Below are 18,337 nucleotides of genomic sequence, written 5' to 3' on the forward strand. Positions count from 1 at the left end.
CCATGTACAAAGAATAACGTACAAGGATTTCAATAGTAAACTTTTAAATTCTAGCAAAAATGGAAAATAACTCAAATATCCAACAACAGAAGAGGTGTTAGGTAAATAATGTTACATCCATTTAAATAAAAACTGCAACAATGTTTTCTGAAGAATTGTAATGGCAATGGAAAATGCTCCCAATATAACTTATTACACTGATACAGAAGTATATAAATAATACATTCCACAGTATGATGTAAACTATTTTTAAAACAGGGGAAGGAGTACACCAAAATATTAACATATTAATATTAAAATATTAATATTAGTAAAGAGTGCATTTACCACGATGGCCACTGAGTAATGTATAAAATTATTGAATCACCATATTGTACGCTATATTGCACACCCGAAACTAATATGACTCTATGTGTTAACTATACTGGAATTAAAAGAAAAAATTTAATTAAAAATACTAAAATAGTGGTTATATCACGGTTTGTAGTCATAATATTGTTTTTTGCTCTTTGCCGGCTTTTCCAAATTTTCTGTAATAAATATATAACACCTTATGATTGGAGATAAAAAGTTATTTTAAACAATATTTTCTTTGATCACATTAACATCTTGAAAATAGTCCCCACACCACACTGAATCTCACTGAATCCTTACAAACTGGTCCAGATTGACTGCACTGATTCTTTTCCCTTTTGGACTCACCTGATGTTGTGGGTTGCTGTTATCAGTTTGCTGAGCCCGAGATATCATTGGAGATACTTTTTTGGAAGCCACTGTGGCTGCTGTTTCCACTGGTCTAGTTGGACTTCCATATACTGGTTCTTCGGAGCTACTATACTGAATGGAAATCCTGCTATAAAGCAGAGTTTTATAAGAAATTGTAATAATATTTAATTATCAGGCATGATATTGAGGAAAGTCTTTTTAGAAATTGTTAAATCAGATATTCAATTCGATATTCAAAATAGCATTAAAGTAGCATGACTTCCCCTCCTCCCCCCGCCCGTGCTTTTTCCCATCCAACTACTTAGGTGATAGAGAACAATCAGCCAATGATGGAAATGGGGATTTTATTTCCTGCCCGCCTTCTTGACAATCTAGAAATGAGAATGCAAAGAAATTTAGGGATGACTGCATAATATCCCCCAGGTCATCCTGTTCAGGTCAGATACTAAGGGTTCTAAGTGCGAGTGTGTGTTTTATTGTGTCATATTGGAAAGAACGTAGAATAGAGCAGATTAGTTTAAGGTCAGGCATATTCCATTTTATAGAGTTCCACTCAGTTTCATTCCTCTATTCAAAAACTATTTTATAGCATCGCACCATCTTGAGTTATGGCAGATAAAAGATGAAAAATAAAAGCAGAGAACTCCCTGCTCACAGAGACTTCACATTTCATGAACAGATGAATATACGATCATTATTGACATAATGCGATTATCTCTGCAGAATGTGATGAGAGCACAGGGAGAGAAGGGATTGTTCCGTGGTACACCTAATTACATGTTTAAGCAGTGGGGCAGGGGAAAAACCCATAACTTCTTTGTCACACAACTTTGAGTGATGACATACTCTCTTCTTACCCCATGTGAGATCATTTTGATACCTTTGGGTTGTTCCATACCACTTTCTGTATTTGATGTACAAACATCAAATATATCTTGAGTTTGTTTTTGGAAGAAAAATGGCATCAGTTTATACACACTGTTCTGCCCCTTGCTCTTTTCACTAATGCATGATGATAAATGGCCTCCAGTATAATAGATAAGTGCTTAAATTTGTTCATTTAAGTGGATTTATGAAGTTCTGTTGTATGTCTGGATCATGTGTGTTCCACCATTTTTTCTGCAATTGGATCCTTAAATTCTTTCTGGTTTATTGTCCGGCCCTCCAGGGCTATAACCTGTGTTCTTATTTACTATGTTGCTTTTATTCCCATAGGATCATTCCCTTTAGTATTCAAACATGCTGCTATTTCCCCCAAATATTTCCAAAAATAGCATGTTTGAGTACTGAAGGGAATGATCCTATGGGACTACAAGCAACACTACATAGTAAATGTAGTGTTTACTATGTAAACATGTAGTGGATCACACACATGATCCAGGCATACAACAGAACATCATAAGTCCACTTAAATGAACAAATTTAAGCACCTACCTATTATACTCGAGGACATTTATCATCATGTGTTAGTGATAAGAGCAAGGGGCAGAACAGTGTGTATAAAATGATGCCATTTTTCTTCCAAAAACAAACTCAATATATATTTGATGCTTGTACATCAAATACAGAAAGTGGTATGGAACAACCCAAAGGTATCAAAATGATCTCACATGGGGTAAGAAGTAAATGTAGTGTTTATACATTACTCAGAGTAGAACACAATAACAAAACTTTCTCTTCACTTGAGGCAAACTACCACCTACACCATCCCTTTGCTCCCTCTACTGTAACAAATCCTGGAAAGAATTTTATTCGGTATCTTCAATTCCTTAGCTCCCATTCTTTCTTAAACTGCCTCTAGTCTGATTTTTCCTACTACGGCTGTCCTACACTGCTCTTTCTGAGGACAGCAATGATTCCCTCATTGCAAAATCCAAAGGCCAATTCTTACTTGCCCTCGCCCCAGCATTTGACAGACTAGACCATGCCCTGCTCCTTAAAACACTGTATTTACCTACCTTCCACAATTCCTTATTTCCTTGGTTTTCCTCCCAGATCATTCATCTTTCTCAGTCTCCCCTGCCAGCTCTTCTTCTGCTCTCTAATTTTGCAAGTGGACTGTTGTAGGGCTCAATTTGTTCTCCTTCCTTCCCTGTCTACACTCTCCTTGGTGATCTCATACAATCTCATGGCTTGAGAGCCATTGCCTAAATGAAGGTTATTTAACATATGTATTTTCTTATTAAGACACATCATAGCCTTCTTGTGCTTAGGAACAGCAGATAGCATTCAGCACAATGTTTGGGGGGGGCAATTTGCAATAGTGAAATCGCCATCAAAAAGCACAAAAAAGTGAAAAGAATGTGTTTATGGTATAACAGCTGAAACAAGAAGGCAGAGTGACTCTCAGTTCAATCAGCTGTGGATCAGCCAATTCAAATTTTTTGCCATTCTGTGCATGTCTGCAAATGACTTGGAAAATATTGCAAGTATTGATTTTAGAGCTATAAATAAATTTTCATGAGTAAGTACATTCATAAATACAGAATCTATGAATAATGAGGGTCAACTATAGTAATTTTTGGAAAATGTACAATTCTTATACAAAGCCTTATCTTTGAGGAATTTGGTATATTCATCCTTTTGTTCAGGTCTTATTTTCTATACTCTTAAATATTATAATTTTATGTGGTTTTTGTATCTTTTTTGCTAAGTTTTTTTTTTTTTTTTTTTTTTTTTTTACCCAAGTTTCTCTTTAAAATTATATTTACAGGTACTATAAAGGGGATCTTAATAAAATTTCTAGCTGGCTGTTGCTATCATAGTGAAGAGCTATTAATTTGTGCATATGTATTTTATTTCTCATCACTCAAAGCCTATTAATTCTAAGTTTTTGCTAGACTTACTAGAACTTTCTTGGTATGTATAATGATGTTGACTGCAAATGAAAGTTATTTTGTTTGTTTCAGCATTTTAATTTCCTTTTTATTATATTTGCAAGAATTTCCCAAAATATTTAATAACAATGATGATATTTGGCACCTGACTTTCAGTTATGTTTTTCGTAAGTGAAAATGTTCTCAGTGTAAACCATTATATGTAAAGTGAGTAAATTCACATTATAAGGAGGAGGCTTATTTTCTGAGTTGAACGAATTCAGTGTCATCACTTGGCAAAATCATTAATCCCTTGGAAGATGGTTAATTCAAATGTGTCAACTTAATAGATATCAGCTATGTGTTTTTGCCTCTTACTACATTGTTAGACGCGAATGTTCCACATTCATTTCTCCTAGATCAGCCACTAATCAGAATTTCTGAACTCGTTAATATCTAGGTGAAACTGAAAATTATTACATAAGAATTTTACTTTGGGGAACACTCTGTTGTACTCAGGTGGACAGAGTGGAACACATTGACATTTAAAAAACCTTTAGCTTTGCATAGTGCTTGCAATTTCCCTTCCTCCTCTTATCTCCACTGATACTACTCTGGGAGTAGGAAGGAGAGGTTATCTCTAGTATCGGGTGAAGAAACTGAGTCACAGAAATATGAAGTGACTTCCCCAAGACTATACCGCTGACTGAGCACAAAGCTCAATCAAACTTCACTACCTTCTCCCAACACCGTGTCATCAATCACTCTTGTGACACTTTCTCATACTCCATTCTAAAAGAATTCATGACCTAACTTATTATCCCATCAATTCCTTCATCATGCATCCATCATCGTATTATTCAGTCCATCAGCCAATCATTCAACAAACATTTATTGAGTATTTATCAAATTCAGATGTTGTTATAGATTCTGGAAATACAGCTGGAAACAATAAAAGGTCCTCAACCCCCCGCCGCTGAGCTTACATTATAGAAAACAAACAAAAAGTAAAATATATAGGTGTCAGGTGCTAATGACATGCTCTGAAGAAAAATAAAGCAAGGGAGGATGATCGGGAGTGCTAGTGTGGGGACAGGGCCTGAAATGTTAAGTGGTCAAGAATGGCCTTATGGATGAGATGGCATTTGAGCAAAGACCTCTGTGGGCCTTTATTATTGTTATTATTTTTATTATTATTATTAATTATTATTACTTTGAGAGGAGAGAGGGAATGTGTGTGTATGCTTGTGTGTGGGGAGGCAGGGATGGGTAAAAGAAGAAGAAGGAGAGAATCTTAAGCAGGCTCCACACCAAGCGTGGAGCCCAATGCAGGGCTCGATCCCATGACCTTAAGATCATAACCTAAACTGAAACCAAGAGTCAGATGCTTAGCCAACTGAGCCACCCAGGCACCCCTCTCTGTAGGTCTTTAGGAGTGAGCCTCAAGCCATGCAGTTGGGTGGGCTAGGGTAAAGTAAAGGTTTAATTCTTCAGTGGGGAAGGATCTGGCCTAGTCTTCTGGGGTGGGGGAAAGGAGTGAAGGCTGGAGCACAGACAATGTGGGATTAGGGAGATGAAACCAGAGAGATATGCGGGGGGGCCCAAAATATGCAGAACTTTTCTAAGTCATTACAACTCTTAGTTTTTAGCTTAAAAACAATGGGAATATAATGGGGGGATTTAAGGCATGGGAGTTTGGGGGAGGTGGGCACAAGAGGAATGCCATCATATTTGTGCTTTTAAAACATCAGCCTGGCTTCAGCAGCCAAAGAAATCAAATTAAGAGCAAGTATGGATCTTTGTGTTCTAACTATGAGAATGTAGGAATTTAAATAAGATTTCAAGTGTTCAATAAATCCAGATGACTAATTGACACATTGTATTGTTCCTTTGTTAGGGAAAGAACTGTCTTCTTGAAGAAGACAGATGAATTGGTACTTGATATCTTTGTTCTTATTTTTAAATTCTTTGTACTATATTAAAGATATGCATCAAGATGATACTTGAATTTTCTTACTTTAAGGATATATTGATAACAGCCTGCGAGGTAAATGTGACACAGGCAAGACATAAAAAACATCTAATTGCAATGTCAACGTATACTTTTTCTTTTAAAGAGCTATACAAACATATTTATATTGGAAAATGACAAAATGGCCATAAAAATAGGGTCTGGGATTGAGGTTGAAATAAGCTGGTGGGTATGTGAGGAAAGATCAGAAATTACAAAAGAAATTAGTAAATGGATACCATTCTGATTTAAATTTTTGATCTCTTCTACTCTCAGTAGATAAAATGGGAGTGAATTAATAATTCTGTTTTTCTTTCCTCCCCCAAAGTTTGATGATCATAAGCCCATAGAAACACTATCTTCTTTGTTTTAGTTTCTACAATTTTAAATTTTGAAGAAGTGATTACATCAAAATTAGCATCACAAAGACTTTTTAAGAAAAGATTTTATTTTTAAATAATCTCTGCACCCAATGTGGCACTTGAACTCACAACCCCCAAGATCAAGAGTTGTATGCTCCACTGACCAAGCCAGCCAAATATCCCCATCACAAAGACTTTTTAAAGTTGTCTTCAGGGTGATGATCTTTAGGTAAGTGATGGGACCTCCTAAATCAGTGTTGGGATAACCCTCTGGAGCACAGTTTGGTATTCTGAATTTTGAGAGTTAACAAAGTTCACAATTTTTGACCCAATGATTTTATTTTAGTAAATTTATCTTAGTAAAATATTAAAACTATAGGAAGATGCTTATGTAGGGATATTGACTAAAGAATTTCAGGGGACAATTTTTTTTAATTTATTTATTTTATTTTTTTAAGATTATTTATTTATTTATTCAGAGAGAGAGAGAGGCAGGCACGGAGACACAGGCAGAGGGAGAAGCAGGCTCCATGCAGGGAGCCCGATGCGGGACTCGATCCCAGGTCTCCAGGATCACACCCTGGGCTGCAGGCGGCGCTAAACCGCTGCACCACCAGGGCTGCCCTCAGGGGACAAATTTTAAAAAATAACCAAAATCTTCAATGATATAAGGGATTTCTTCTATATTATGATGCTCTCTTATAAGGATGACAGTCAGGCCATTAAAAAGCATATTTTGGAGACTAATGACATGGGAAATACTCTCCATTTAGAGGAAGAAAAAGAAGAATGAAAAATTGGAGCGCTGCATAGTTCCTATTTTGGTAATACTAAAATGTGACTAGCACGCATCTGTGAGTGATGGGAATCTGAGTGTTTTTCTTCTACTTTTTCAATAAGAATAAAGTATTGATTCTGAATTAGGCTTTCAAAAGCAAACCACCAAAAACTATATATTAAAAAAACCTAGGGATGTAAAGCAAAGTTATTCAAATACTTTAATATTATAAGCCTTCTGGGTCTAATGCTTTAATTGGAATAATTCTAAATGATAGGATGGGCCATTTGGAAGTATTTTTGCCTCTTGTTCTATTTTAAAATTAAAGATCATTTTTAGAAGGGAAATGCATCTTAAGCCCTCTGCCACCTGTTCGGCAGAGCTGTCACTCACAGAAACTCACCTGGCCTGTGTGTGGTTAGCCAAGTCCTTTGGAGTCACCTGGTCCAGCAGCCACTGCCTTCTTGAAGTTTCTTTTTTCCTACCACGCCCTTGGAGCAGGTTGTTTCTGAGGGTCCTGACGAGAAATTTTGTATTCTCCTTTGCTGATGTCTGCTGGAAGGGCCAACATTAAAAAGGACTCCTATCAGTCTAAATGGGGTCCTTTTCCCCCACTTGGATGGACTGGCCACCATGAAAATTTTTGGAAATATTTCACTTCACTTATATGTCCTTAGAAAAATCATCTTCCTTCCTTACTACCTGAATTTCTTCACATCCTACTTGTCCATATAGTGGACGTTTCAAATTAAATACCCCCCAGCTTACATAATAACCCTTCTTCCACGAGAGCAATCCAGTAACATGGGATTCTAAAGCTCGAAGGGCTACGGAGCAGAGCTAAGTCCAGGGCTGCTAACATTGAGGGTGGGTGCTCTTCACAATTGGCCGATCCCCTGTAGATTTAGCTCCAGAAAAAAATGCTCACGCATTTAATTCCATAGGAAACCTCAGTGGATTCACAGACCGCCTGAAATTCATCCAGCAACCCCACATTAAGAACTTCTGCTCAAAGGAACAAAGGAACCAGATGCCTTATTAAAAGATTTGCAGCAAAAAAAAAAAAAAAAAAAATTAAAGATTTGCAGCACTTGGAATCTAAAGTGTAATAACAAAGGGACCACACGGTGTCAGTCTAACATCAACGAGCCCTATTCCTCCCCAGGCTTTTAGAAATAGGGAGGGGTGGGCAACCTCTGGGTTATTTATTTAGTAGATCAGTGCCCGCTGGAATTCTTTGGCAACACTAAGCACTTGACTTTTGTAGACCACTCATGTTAAAGAGAACCAGGGAACGCTGTCCTTGGGGAGGTGAGCCAATCAACATCCCTCGCTACTGTGGTGTTTGAGGGGGATACCATCTATGGGGAAAATGATTCATAGGAACTCAGTGATGAGAAGTGAGTGTTCCTTCTGGGAAAATGAAAATGCTCTCTGCTTAAAATTGACCATCCTATTTCTCTTTTTTCTTCAAAAGCTCTGAATTCTCTTGCTGAGTATTTAGAATTTTCTTAAAAAATATTTGAAAGGCAGCTATGAAGTCTTAGTTTTATATTCTTTCAGTCAAAACTCAAAAAAGTGATCTTTCTCTTTCATTTTTCCTAAAGAAAAAATACTGGTAGTTTAGGGCTCAGGAAAAGACATGTTTAAAAGACAAAAGTGGGCAGCCCGGGTGGCTCAGAGGTTTAGCGCCACCTTTGGCCCAGGGTGTCATCCTGGAGACCCGGGATCTCGAGTCCCACGTCAGGCTCCCTGCATGGAGCCTGCTTCTCCCTCTGCTTGTGTCTCTGCCTCTCTCTCTCTCTCATGAATAAATTAAAAAAAAAATCTTAAAAAAAAAAAAAAGACAAAAGTTTCTCTGACAGGTACTAGTAACTAGAAACCTGATTTCATCCTTTTTACCAAACCAAAACCTTTTCTTTGAATCTGTACCCATTTCCAGTGCTTCTCCTCTCTTATTCTTCAGATATTTTCTGCTATATCATGTGGGACCAGTGGCTTCAGATTGAACGCTGTTTGGCTTCTTCTTGTCCCAAAAGGTTTTACTAAAATCTATGATATAGAGAAAGTATATTTATATTGAGAGATATTTATTTAAGGCTGAGTTTGCCACTTCCTTAGTCTTAAATATTATCTCGAGTGAAAGGAGGAGAATCTGTGGTTTTACTGGAGGGAGAGTTTTTAAGCTGCTGTAGCTGGTACTGATTGGATTCATGAATCATTGGTACGTGGGGTTAGATGTTACCTGAACGCAGTGCTCAGTCACAGGATGGGCCTTCTGGTGAGACCTGCCGTGAAGCCCAGCGAAGAAGCACGCCTGGCAGATGTCAAAGTTGAGACACTTCAGACAACGGTATCTGCCAATTTCAATGGAAATGTGGCTAATGTCACAACTAGTACGTAAGCAAAGAACATAACATTCAGGTGGAGAATGAGCACCTCCAAACATACAAGAGACGTCTAAGCTATCAAGGAAGTGTAAAATCTCTCCCAAACTTTGTAGGGATATTAAATGACTCTGACATGTTTCTTTACTCAAAGAAATCTTTTGATAGTACTTTTTATAATATGGCATTATAGTAACATAGTTTTATCCAACAAACCATAGTACAGAAGTCTGATTCATGGCCCCACAAATATACCAAGCATTTTATATAGGTAGGGTACAGTGCACAACCCTTTGGATAGACTCCCAAGTCTGTAGCCACATTTTGTGTGGCACCACAATGCACTCAAATCTTTTGAATTTAGTTGCCAACCTAAATAAAATAAACTGGGAGATTTTTCAGTAAATTCCAACTTTTGACTTCTCTTGGAAATTCTCAAGATATGATAATACCAGACCTGCATTCCCACATGGTATTGGGGAAAATAAAACCATAGACAAAGAATTTAAAATAAACTTTTGTGATTTTCTAGAAGTCCATCTATAGGAAAGAAATGCAGTAGAGGAGAGGTAGTTCCTCCAGCCAGGGTGTGGGGGAGTGACCCCCACATCCGAGTTTCTTAATACATCCACATTGCAGTCCTTCTCATATGAACAGCTGCACCCTTAAATCTCCCTTGGTTATGGATGAGGAGGTTATCTGGAGACACCAGGGGAAGGAGGGGTGTCTCATACTACTCAGGGAAAATATGGTGATACCAGCGGAGGGCTGGGGAGACCTCATAGTTAGGATTTAATGACTTTTAATGATATTTAAGTGGAATCATACTGTTTGTCTGGTAAAGCTCAGGGATCTATACTTTTTTCCTGCTATTTTTTAAAAAAGATTTTATTCGTTTATTCATGAGAGACACAGACAGAGAGAGGCAGAGACACAGGCAGAGGGAGAAGCAGGCTCCATGCAGGGAGCCCGACGTGGGACTCAATCCCAGGACTCCAGGATCACGCCCTGGGCCAAAGGCAGGCGCCGAACTGCTGAGCCATCCAGGGATCCCTTTTCCTGCTATTTTAATTCTCTTCTCCAACTGCAGTGTAGGCGGTATAAAATACTGCCTTCTTCATCAATGACAAGAATTGGTGACGGCAAAGTAGCAGCTACTCCTTCTAGACTGGAGATGACACTTCCACTCACCACTGTCCCTTCTGGGCCTACTTCCCACATACAGACCACATGCCGAGCTTCCTGTAAAGTTTTCAACCACTGCCTTGAAAGTTACAGAAAAAGAAATACAATAAGATGCCTGTGCTCTTCAAATTTCATGTCTTGCTGTGGAAAGATGACAGGGAAGCTTGTGGTACTAACTAGCAAAGTTAAGCAATATGTGATTGTGTGCCAAGTCTGAGGCATGGAAGGCAAGTACTGTAGGAAGGAGAGAGGGGGAGACCCCGGTGGGCTGCTGAAAAGTTTTCATGGAGGAAGTATGTCTTTGGGCTGGAGATCTATGAGGACGAAACCCCAGAGAGAAAGAAGAGTGAGGGAAGGAGATTGGAGCCAAGAAGGAGGGTTTGGAGCACATCAAATCTATCAGACCTGCTGATTATTCTAAAAAACAGAGGAATCAAAACTTGGAATGCTCCTGAGGCCAGATGGTAGAAGGTCTTCTGACCAAAGTTGTTTGAAGGCAGAGCAAGAGGATGCAAGTTCTTTGAGGTCAACCATCAGCTGCCCTTGTCCATTGCCATGCCTGGGCACCTCGTTCCAATGCAGGGTCTTAACAAATTGTGTCGAGTGGCTAGAATGGTAGCTAATGTTTTGGAACAGTCACTGAAGGGTAGGCAATACACATGGGTTGACACAATCCTCATGAAAGTTATTTAAGGTAAGGCCTTCTTATCATTTTTTCAGATGAAGAAACTGAATCAATCAGAGTTTAAGTAACTTGTACAAAGTTACACAACTTCTTGGTCAACTGGTAAAAGTTGACTTTGACCCCAGGGATACCACCTAAGTGGAGAATCAGCTATTTTAACCACTGGAATAGACCAACAGTGCAGGAGGCTTGAGTTGAATGCACCGTTACTGGGGACCTTGAAGTGGAAACATAAGGCCAGATGTTTGGAGGATACTTAGTACCTTGCAGGTTTTCAATGACCATTAGCTAAATGAAGTTAAATGAATGACTTAGTTTATTCACAAGGAAAATGGGACTGGTAAATCCTGCCTTCTTGGCTTTGCAAAGTTTTACAGTGTTTTGAAAATTATTCAACATGCATAATTGGGAAGACAATTGCTCTTTGCATGAAATGCATAGCAATATTTTATTTTTATTTTATTTAAAGATTTTATTTATTTATTCATAGAGACGCAGAGAGAGAGAGAGAGAGAGAGAGAGAGGCAGAGACACAGGCAGAGGGAGAAGCAGGCTCCATGCAGGGAGCCTGATGTGGGACTCGATCCTGGTTCTCCAGGATCACACCCCAGGCTGCAGGCAGCGCCAAACTGCTGTGCCACCAGGGCTGCCCTCATAACAATATTTTAAATAAGGATTATTTATAAGTACTGGCTACATTATCCAGCATTACCATATGGTTGCAGTTGATTCATCTAGGACAATACACTGATCCCTAACCTTGCATTAATTCCTTTATGCTCAGAAACTAGCTACAGGTAATATGAGGAAAGGTATACTGTGAATAATGAGATTGGTCTGTTGATGTCTTTACCAAGAATGAATGAAGTTGTTTTTTTTTTTTTTTTCCCAATCTCATCTCAACTTTCCATGGTTATTACAGAGCATAAATGTGACATGTCCTGCTAAAATATAACACCGGCTTAGGAACAATCTCTGGTCTTTGTACTTTCTCTTACTTTAGAAGGTTAAGCCTTTGCCTTATTCCTGTTACCTCTAGGTCTTCAAACACTTCTGCTCTAAAATGACTTTATTAATCTCACTAAAACTTAAAGCCTTGAGGCTATTGCTGGAGTTTATGAGAGCCAAAAACACAAGTTTAAGGTTAGGACTGTAATAAATTCTAACAATTTCTAATAGACTCAGAAGGTTACAGCTAAAAGAAGCCTAGCACTCCATGGGACCCAGCCTTCCTTATTTTACTTACAAAGAAACCCGAGGTCCAGAGAGGTTAATGGTCTTGCGCAGGTCACCCAGCTATCCGCATATCTGAGAACCTACATTGCCTTGGAGGAAAGAGGGTTTGCTTGGAGGCATTGCTAAGAGGAAGGTGAATTTCATTCTCAGAAAGGGATGTAATCTGAAACTTAAAGAATGGCACTTCTTGCCCTTGCCTTGGTGTGACCGGAGTCATTCAAACTCTTTGAGACCCCTTTATAAAATAGGAATAGTAATATCTGTTTTATGTTATACATGATCATTTTGAAAAAACATTTCAACGTGAAAGTTGTGTTTTGTATGATTGCAAAGTGAATTCTGTACCTGGTCCAGTGCATGACATGTAGTAACTACTTAATGAATTACTTGTTTACTGGGTAAATGATTATAATATGCATATAACATGATAAATCATATTCATGTTCCTCCACTGTCCAATATAAAAAGAGTTTATTTTTCATCATAGTGTGGAGATTTCTTTGGTTCGGTCTGTTTGGTTTCCAATGGTCCTTCTCATTTATATGTTATATTGTTTAAAGTATAGTTATTTGCAAAGAGGCTTTCATGAGTGAAATTTCACCATGTCCTCAGAATTCTCTGCAAACCCAGTTCATTTTCTTGGTAAAATTAAAATAAGATTTTCAGCTTATTACTGGATCTAGCAGACATATTTTATATCCACAGGGAGCATGTTTACCATCTGGGCTAGTTAAGATCTGGAAGCATAGGATGTGAAGAGGAACAGAGTCCATAAGTGTTCACTCTGGCCCTTCTGGGCACCCCTTTCTTTGACTTGTTTTTAGCAACTCGGTCTACCTTCAGCCCCTACCTGCATTCATTCACCTTGATAATGGTGTCCCTGTGCTTGGCTTAGACCTGCTGGTTTCCTTCTTTCCTCCCTAAGTCTTTAATGACTGCAATTTCACTTCCTTATTGTTTTATTTATGAGAGACCAACAACACCTTTTCCTAAGATGAGGTTCTGACCATCATCCTCAGAGCTATGGAAACAGCTGAATCTCCCACCTCCAAACCCAGCTTCTGAATCTACCCTTTCCTCTGGGCAGAGTGAAGATCCAGTATGAGCTGCTCCCACAAAACCTGATTATTCGTTTGGATCCTGAGACCTTGTTCCAAGTTGTCTACACTGGGAGGCAGCATAACATCATGGTTGCAAAGCAGGGAGTCAGTGATTCAGACTGCCCGCATCTACTTGCTAACCATGTGCAAGTTATTTCGCTTCTCTTAAGCAAGTTATTTAGCTTCTCTGCAAATAATACCACCTTTTATAGAGGCTATAACAAGTCTGTAAATGAAATTATCCATGTGAATCACTCAGCCTACTACTTAATGCTAAATAAACTATTATTATTACTGCCATTCCCTTATGAATGATTCTAAAATATCTAAAAGGTCTGTTTGCAAAAACAGCAAAAACATTTTCCATGAAAATGTTGCATGAAGCAAAAACATGTTCCTCTTAGAGGCATAAAAATGTCTATTGATTAGACCACATGTCACCTGAAGAATTTAATATTCCATTAATTGTAAAAGATAAAATATAACTCATTGTCCACCAAGATCCCTCATGCAGAAAATTATTGACCCCAAAATATCAACTGAGTTCCAAGTGTGTGAGAAGGACTGAGAATCTGGAGAGATGCAGCTCCACCCCCAGATCCATTTGGAGAATGACTGTCCATGAAATATTGATGAGTGACTGTACCTCAGTCCTGTGATTGGAAAGTTCCTGCAGATTCTACACCGAACAGGGTGAGTGATCATTTCAGTGGCAGACAACCGGTAGCAGGTTGGGAGCCACAGGAGGATGGGAGGCTCAGATTGTAGCCAAGACAAGAATTTTTCTTCTTTGATTGTTGAGCTTAACACCTGAAAAACAATGGCTCACTCAGATGTGTTTTTTAGGCATGACTTTGTTCTCTAGTGTAGATGAAAATGTATTTTCATCTTCTTTTCTGGCTGTTTCTGCCAAAGAAGTTTATCACATGGAAAGTGATATCTTAGATTAGATGGCAAGTCTGTATCTTAGATTAGGTTGTCTGGGATGCTGTGAAGAGTAACAGTTCCCTAATTTGAACTGGTCAGCATGTGTGTCTGCCCCAACTCCTGGGGACATTTATGTGGCACTCACCCCTTGGAAACAGCTGCGGGTAGCACTTTCCACAGAGCACAGAGCGCGACTTTCCCCCATGACAGTTGGGATCTACAAGAGGCAGGAAACCCCCTGTCAGTTGTGAGAAGCTGGAGAAATATGTGACCCCTGGAATCAGCACACCTGAGTAGTGGCACTTGCAGCCATGGAGTCACAAGTACTTGGTGTCTGAGACGGGATGAACTGCCGCCATCCAAGCAGACAAGAAATATATGGGTTTAGTGCAATGCCTGAATGGGGACAATGAACAAGTGGAAAAGAAGTGGGGCTGTAAGGAAGGGGGTGGCTGAGAAGAGAGTCTAGCCATCATGGCAGTATGGGGACAGTTTCCATCGTTTCACTCCTCAAGATCCCAGCAATATTATTTTCACCTTGCTTTGCCCTCACTTGTGAACTACATATAACAATAATATTATGCTTATGTTCAGAGCACTTTTAAGAAAAACCTTTCTGAACACTTTCATATCATCTCATTTTAACAAACACCAATTTCTGAGCTGTCATCATTATCCCTGTTTAAAACAAGGGGCGCTTGAGATTTAACATTTTGCTCTGGGCAAAAATGAAAAGTAATTTAGCTGCAGAATTGAGATCTCACTTCAAGACTGCTTACTCTGTTGAGGGGGGCTCACAAAGCTTTGTCCTTTTGACTGCATGTTGTAGGTATTGTGATGGCTCACACGATGGTTTCTACCTTTCAATCACTGTCACCAAAGGAGTTTCACTCAGGGACTAAGATCCCCTTGTGACTGCCAAGATGGCCAGGAACTTGGCTCTGACATTATCTAGATGCACAGATACGTGTACCTGTCACCTCCATTTATGCCCATGTGGTCACAAGTCCTAATTTCACGTCTGATGTCTTGTACAGCACAGGCTGTCAGGAGGCATTGCCTGCAAGCTCAAAAGTAATTTCGAAGACCCCCCTGCTGAGTCCATCAACTCGAATAAACATTCTTCTAATCAGGAAAGTGGCACTTAGAACCACTTTGCTGACAATTAGCCAGGCAGGAGTCAACAAACATTTGCGTAATAGTGACAAGACGGCTGTACTTTAAACTGATAATAACCTCGTCACCAGCTGAACATAAGTAACTACTCCCTACGTCATTTGTCCTTCGTCTGAAAAACTAATTCATTACCCATACTTTGGCCTGTGAGTGCTGATGAACTAACTGAATACTTAGTTAGAGGGTGTTCTTGAGCCCTTTGAAAGGGGGTTAACCTCATGTAAAATAAGGGAAGGGGATCAGGTGGGGTTGACTTGCTAACTCTGCAATTCTGATATTACTGGTAAGAAAACTCACTTCTGTAGTGGGTTTTAACCTCCATTTTGGCTTTAAGTATGTGCACAAAGATTTTGTGGATTAATTGCCCATTTGACTAATTTCTTGCAGGTGTGCTCTGGAAGATTGCGTCTGGCTAGATGGCATGCCAGCACAGGCAAGAAAGCCTACTTGAAGTGATAATTTGGATTCTTTGGGGAGTGGTTTGAATCACACAGTGGGGCCTGGAATTTTCTATGGGAATCCATCTCTGAGTTCTTAATGGAAGTCAATGGGATGATAATTTGCTATGCAAATTTCCACCATCCTAAGAATTTTCTCAGGAGTGTACTAATGCATGGGTGGGAGACAGAGCATTTCTAGAGCTGCCATTTCAGCAGCCCATTGACCTCAGTTGAGCCTGGAACAAGGGCAGATTTGTAGGGCTTGTTGGATGGGGTGCTAGTCTGGGGCTACAAGTAGTTAGTAAGCACAAGGAAAAGGAACATGCCCCCCAGACTACCCATTTTCATAATATTCACCTAAGCCCTCCAGTCTTATAAGTCTGACTGCATAAATGGGTGGACAGACTTTTCCACTCTCTCTGGCTCTCCACCTGTTTGAGTCTTAAGATGTGAGGAATGTTGGGGTAGTATCTCTGCTATGGCAGATATGCCAGAGAGTCAGCAGAAAGCTGGCAACGGGATTTATTTGCTGCCACCACCACCAGAACAGCTCTGAAGTAACTATACCTGATGTTTAACTTTCCAAATTTTTTAAAAATCATCACTCCATTTAAAAAATATGAACATATTGAATGTTATTTGGGGTTTCTAGAATAAATATTAATATTATGATCAATAAGAACATAAAATATTAAGATCAAATCAAAGACAGGTAATTTTGGACAGGTTTTTCTTTCTCTTTCTCTCTTTTAAAGATTTATTTATTTATTTATTTATTTATTTTGGAGAGAGAGAGAGAGCAAGTGCAGGGGGACGGGACAGAGGGAAAAGGAGAGAGTAAGAATCTCAAGCAGACTCTCTGCCGAGTGTGGAACCTGACTTGGGGTTCAATTTCATGACCCTGAGATCATGATCTGAGCTGAAATCAAGAGTCAGATGCTTAGACTGAGTTACCCAGGTGCCCCTGGATAGGTTTTTCTAAACTATACTCCGTGTCCTAGTGTTCTGATAATCTTCCTCTTTACCCACTCCTTCATGACTATCTTCAGCTCAGAATTCTTGGTCCTGAAGAGTACCAGAATATGCCACGCCCAAATGTGCCTCTTTGGCATATGGATTATTTTAAGTTAACAGCTAATGAAAACCAGCAGATGTGGGAAAATCTCAAAAAGTAGGATACAAGTTTTCCTTTTGTCAAGAAAATGTACACTTATGAGGGGAATTTACATTTTCCAAAGGTATCTCTCTCTCCCTACCAGGAAGAGGAGGACTCTTAACAACTCTTATTAATGGAGAAGGTACCAACTTAAATCCTCACAACAAACTTTACTAAACAACCCTTGTTCACCATAGTTTTCCTGGTCACCTTCTCATCACTTTCCTTCCCCATTGGGAAGTCCAGAACCCCTTTCCCTTTCTTTAGTTTAGATTGTATTTAAGCCTGAGTTTTAGTCAGCCCTTTGAGTTACTCATCATTGGGTGCTCCGATGTGTATGTGCCATCTACATGTTAATAAATTTCTGTTTGTTCTCCTCTTGTTAATCTGTCTTTCGTCAGTCCAATTGACAGGGTCCCAGCCAGAGAACCTTACAATGAGCAGAACAAAAGATTATTCTTTTCCTCCTTATAGCCTAGACCCAGGAGAAAAATGACAGAAAGTTATAGCTTCACAGCACAGAAAATCTAGTGTGGGGATTTTACTCTGAAGAACAGCAGAAGGCAGCCTGGGTGGCTCAGTGGTTTAATGCCACCTTTGGCCCCAAGCGTGATCCTGGAGACCCAGGATCAAGTCCCACATTGGTCTCCTTGCATGGAGCCTGCTTCTCCCTCTGCCTGTGTCTCTGCCTCTCTCTCTCTCTCTCTCTGTGTCTCTCACGAATTAAAAAAAAAAATCTTAAAAAAAAAAAAAGAACAGCAGAGACATCTTTGAAGCAGGGGTAAAGGTATACTGGGACAGCAACCCCTTCTACATAAGACAAACTGGAGTGTGCTTCACCCATATGTAGTTCTTGCTCAGATACATAGTTTAATGGCATTGTAACATTTAAGTAATGTATTTACTTTAAGGAGGCTAAATTCAAGCATAAAAACAATATTAAATTTGTACATTCTTAAAGCATAGGAAATGATGGAAATCTTAACTATTTGAGTCTTCAGCACTGCATTTAATTTATTCGTTCATTAAGGTTTGGTCGAAGGTCTTACTACACACTTTTTAAGCCCTTGGAGACATAAACATGAGTGCAATATAGTCTTTCCCCTTGAGAAGTAGTCTAGTGTTGAAGGCATATATCTGATAATAATGGTAACAAAATTCAACAAGTGCTCTAACAAAGCTATGCATAAGGATTTAAAGAGCTCTTGGTGACAAGGTGACTAATAATCTGAATGACTTGAAAGATGGACAGTATTTGCCAGGTTATTGGCAGTGGTGCTGCTGATAGATGAACTGTAGGTCAGCTGCGGAGAACTTGGCACATGTTGGTCAGAGTAAAGATTTTGATATAT

The 18,337-nt window shown here is 39.2% G+C and overlaps 1 protein-coding gene across 1 annotated transcript in view; it reads right to left on the reverse strand.

Annotated features, from left to right (window-relative positions):
• Positions 1–18,337, reverse strand: part of DYTN (dystrotelin) — a gene marked incomplete at its 5' end in the record, with an annotated part of 46,384 nt that overhangs the window by 19,508 nt on the left and 8,539 nt on the right. Inside the window, 5 exons of the mRNA XM_025442288.3 lie at positions 703–853; positions 7,097–7,245; positions 8,939–9,050; positions 13,933–14,096; positions 14,359–14,430. Of these exons, the coding sequence (XP_025298073.3) occupies positions 703–853; positions 7,097–7,245; positions 8,939–9,050; positions 13,933–14,096; positions 14,359–14,430 (648 nt within the window). The remainder of the gene's footprint in view (positions 1–702; positions 854–7,096; positions 7,246–8,938; positions 9,051–13,932; positions 14,097–14,358; positions 14,431–18,337) is intronic.

The sequence above is a fragment of the Canis lupus genome, chromosome 37 (genome assembly GCF_003254725.2).
Source record: "Canis lupus dingo isolate Sandy chromosome 37, ASM325472v2, whole genome shotgun sequence".
In the NCBI taxonomy this organism is placed as follows: Eukaryota; Metazoa; Chordata; class Mammalia; order Carnivora; family Canidae; genus Canis; species Canis lupus.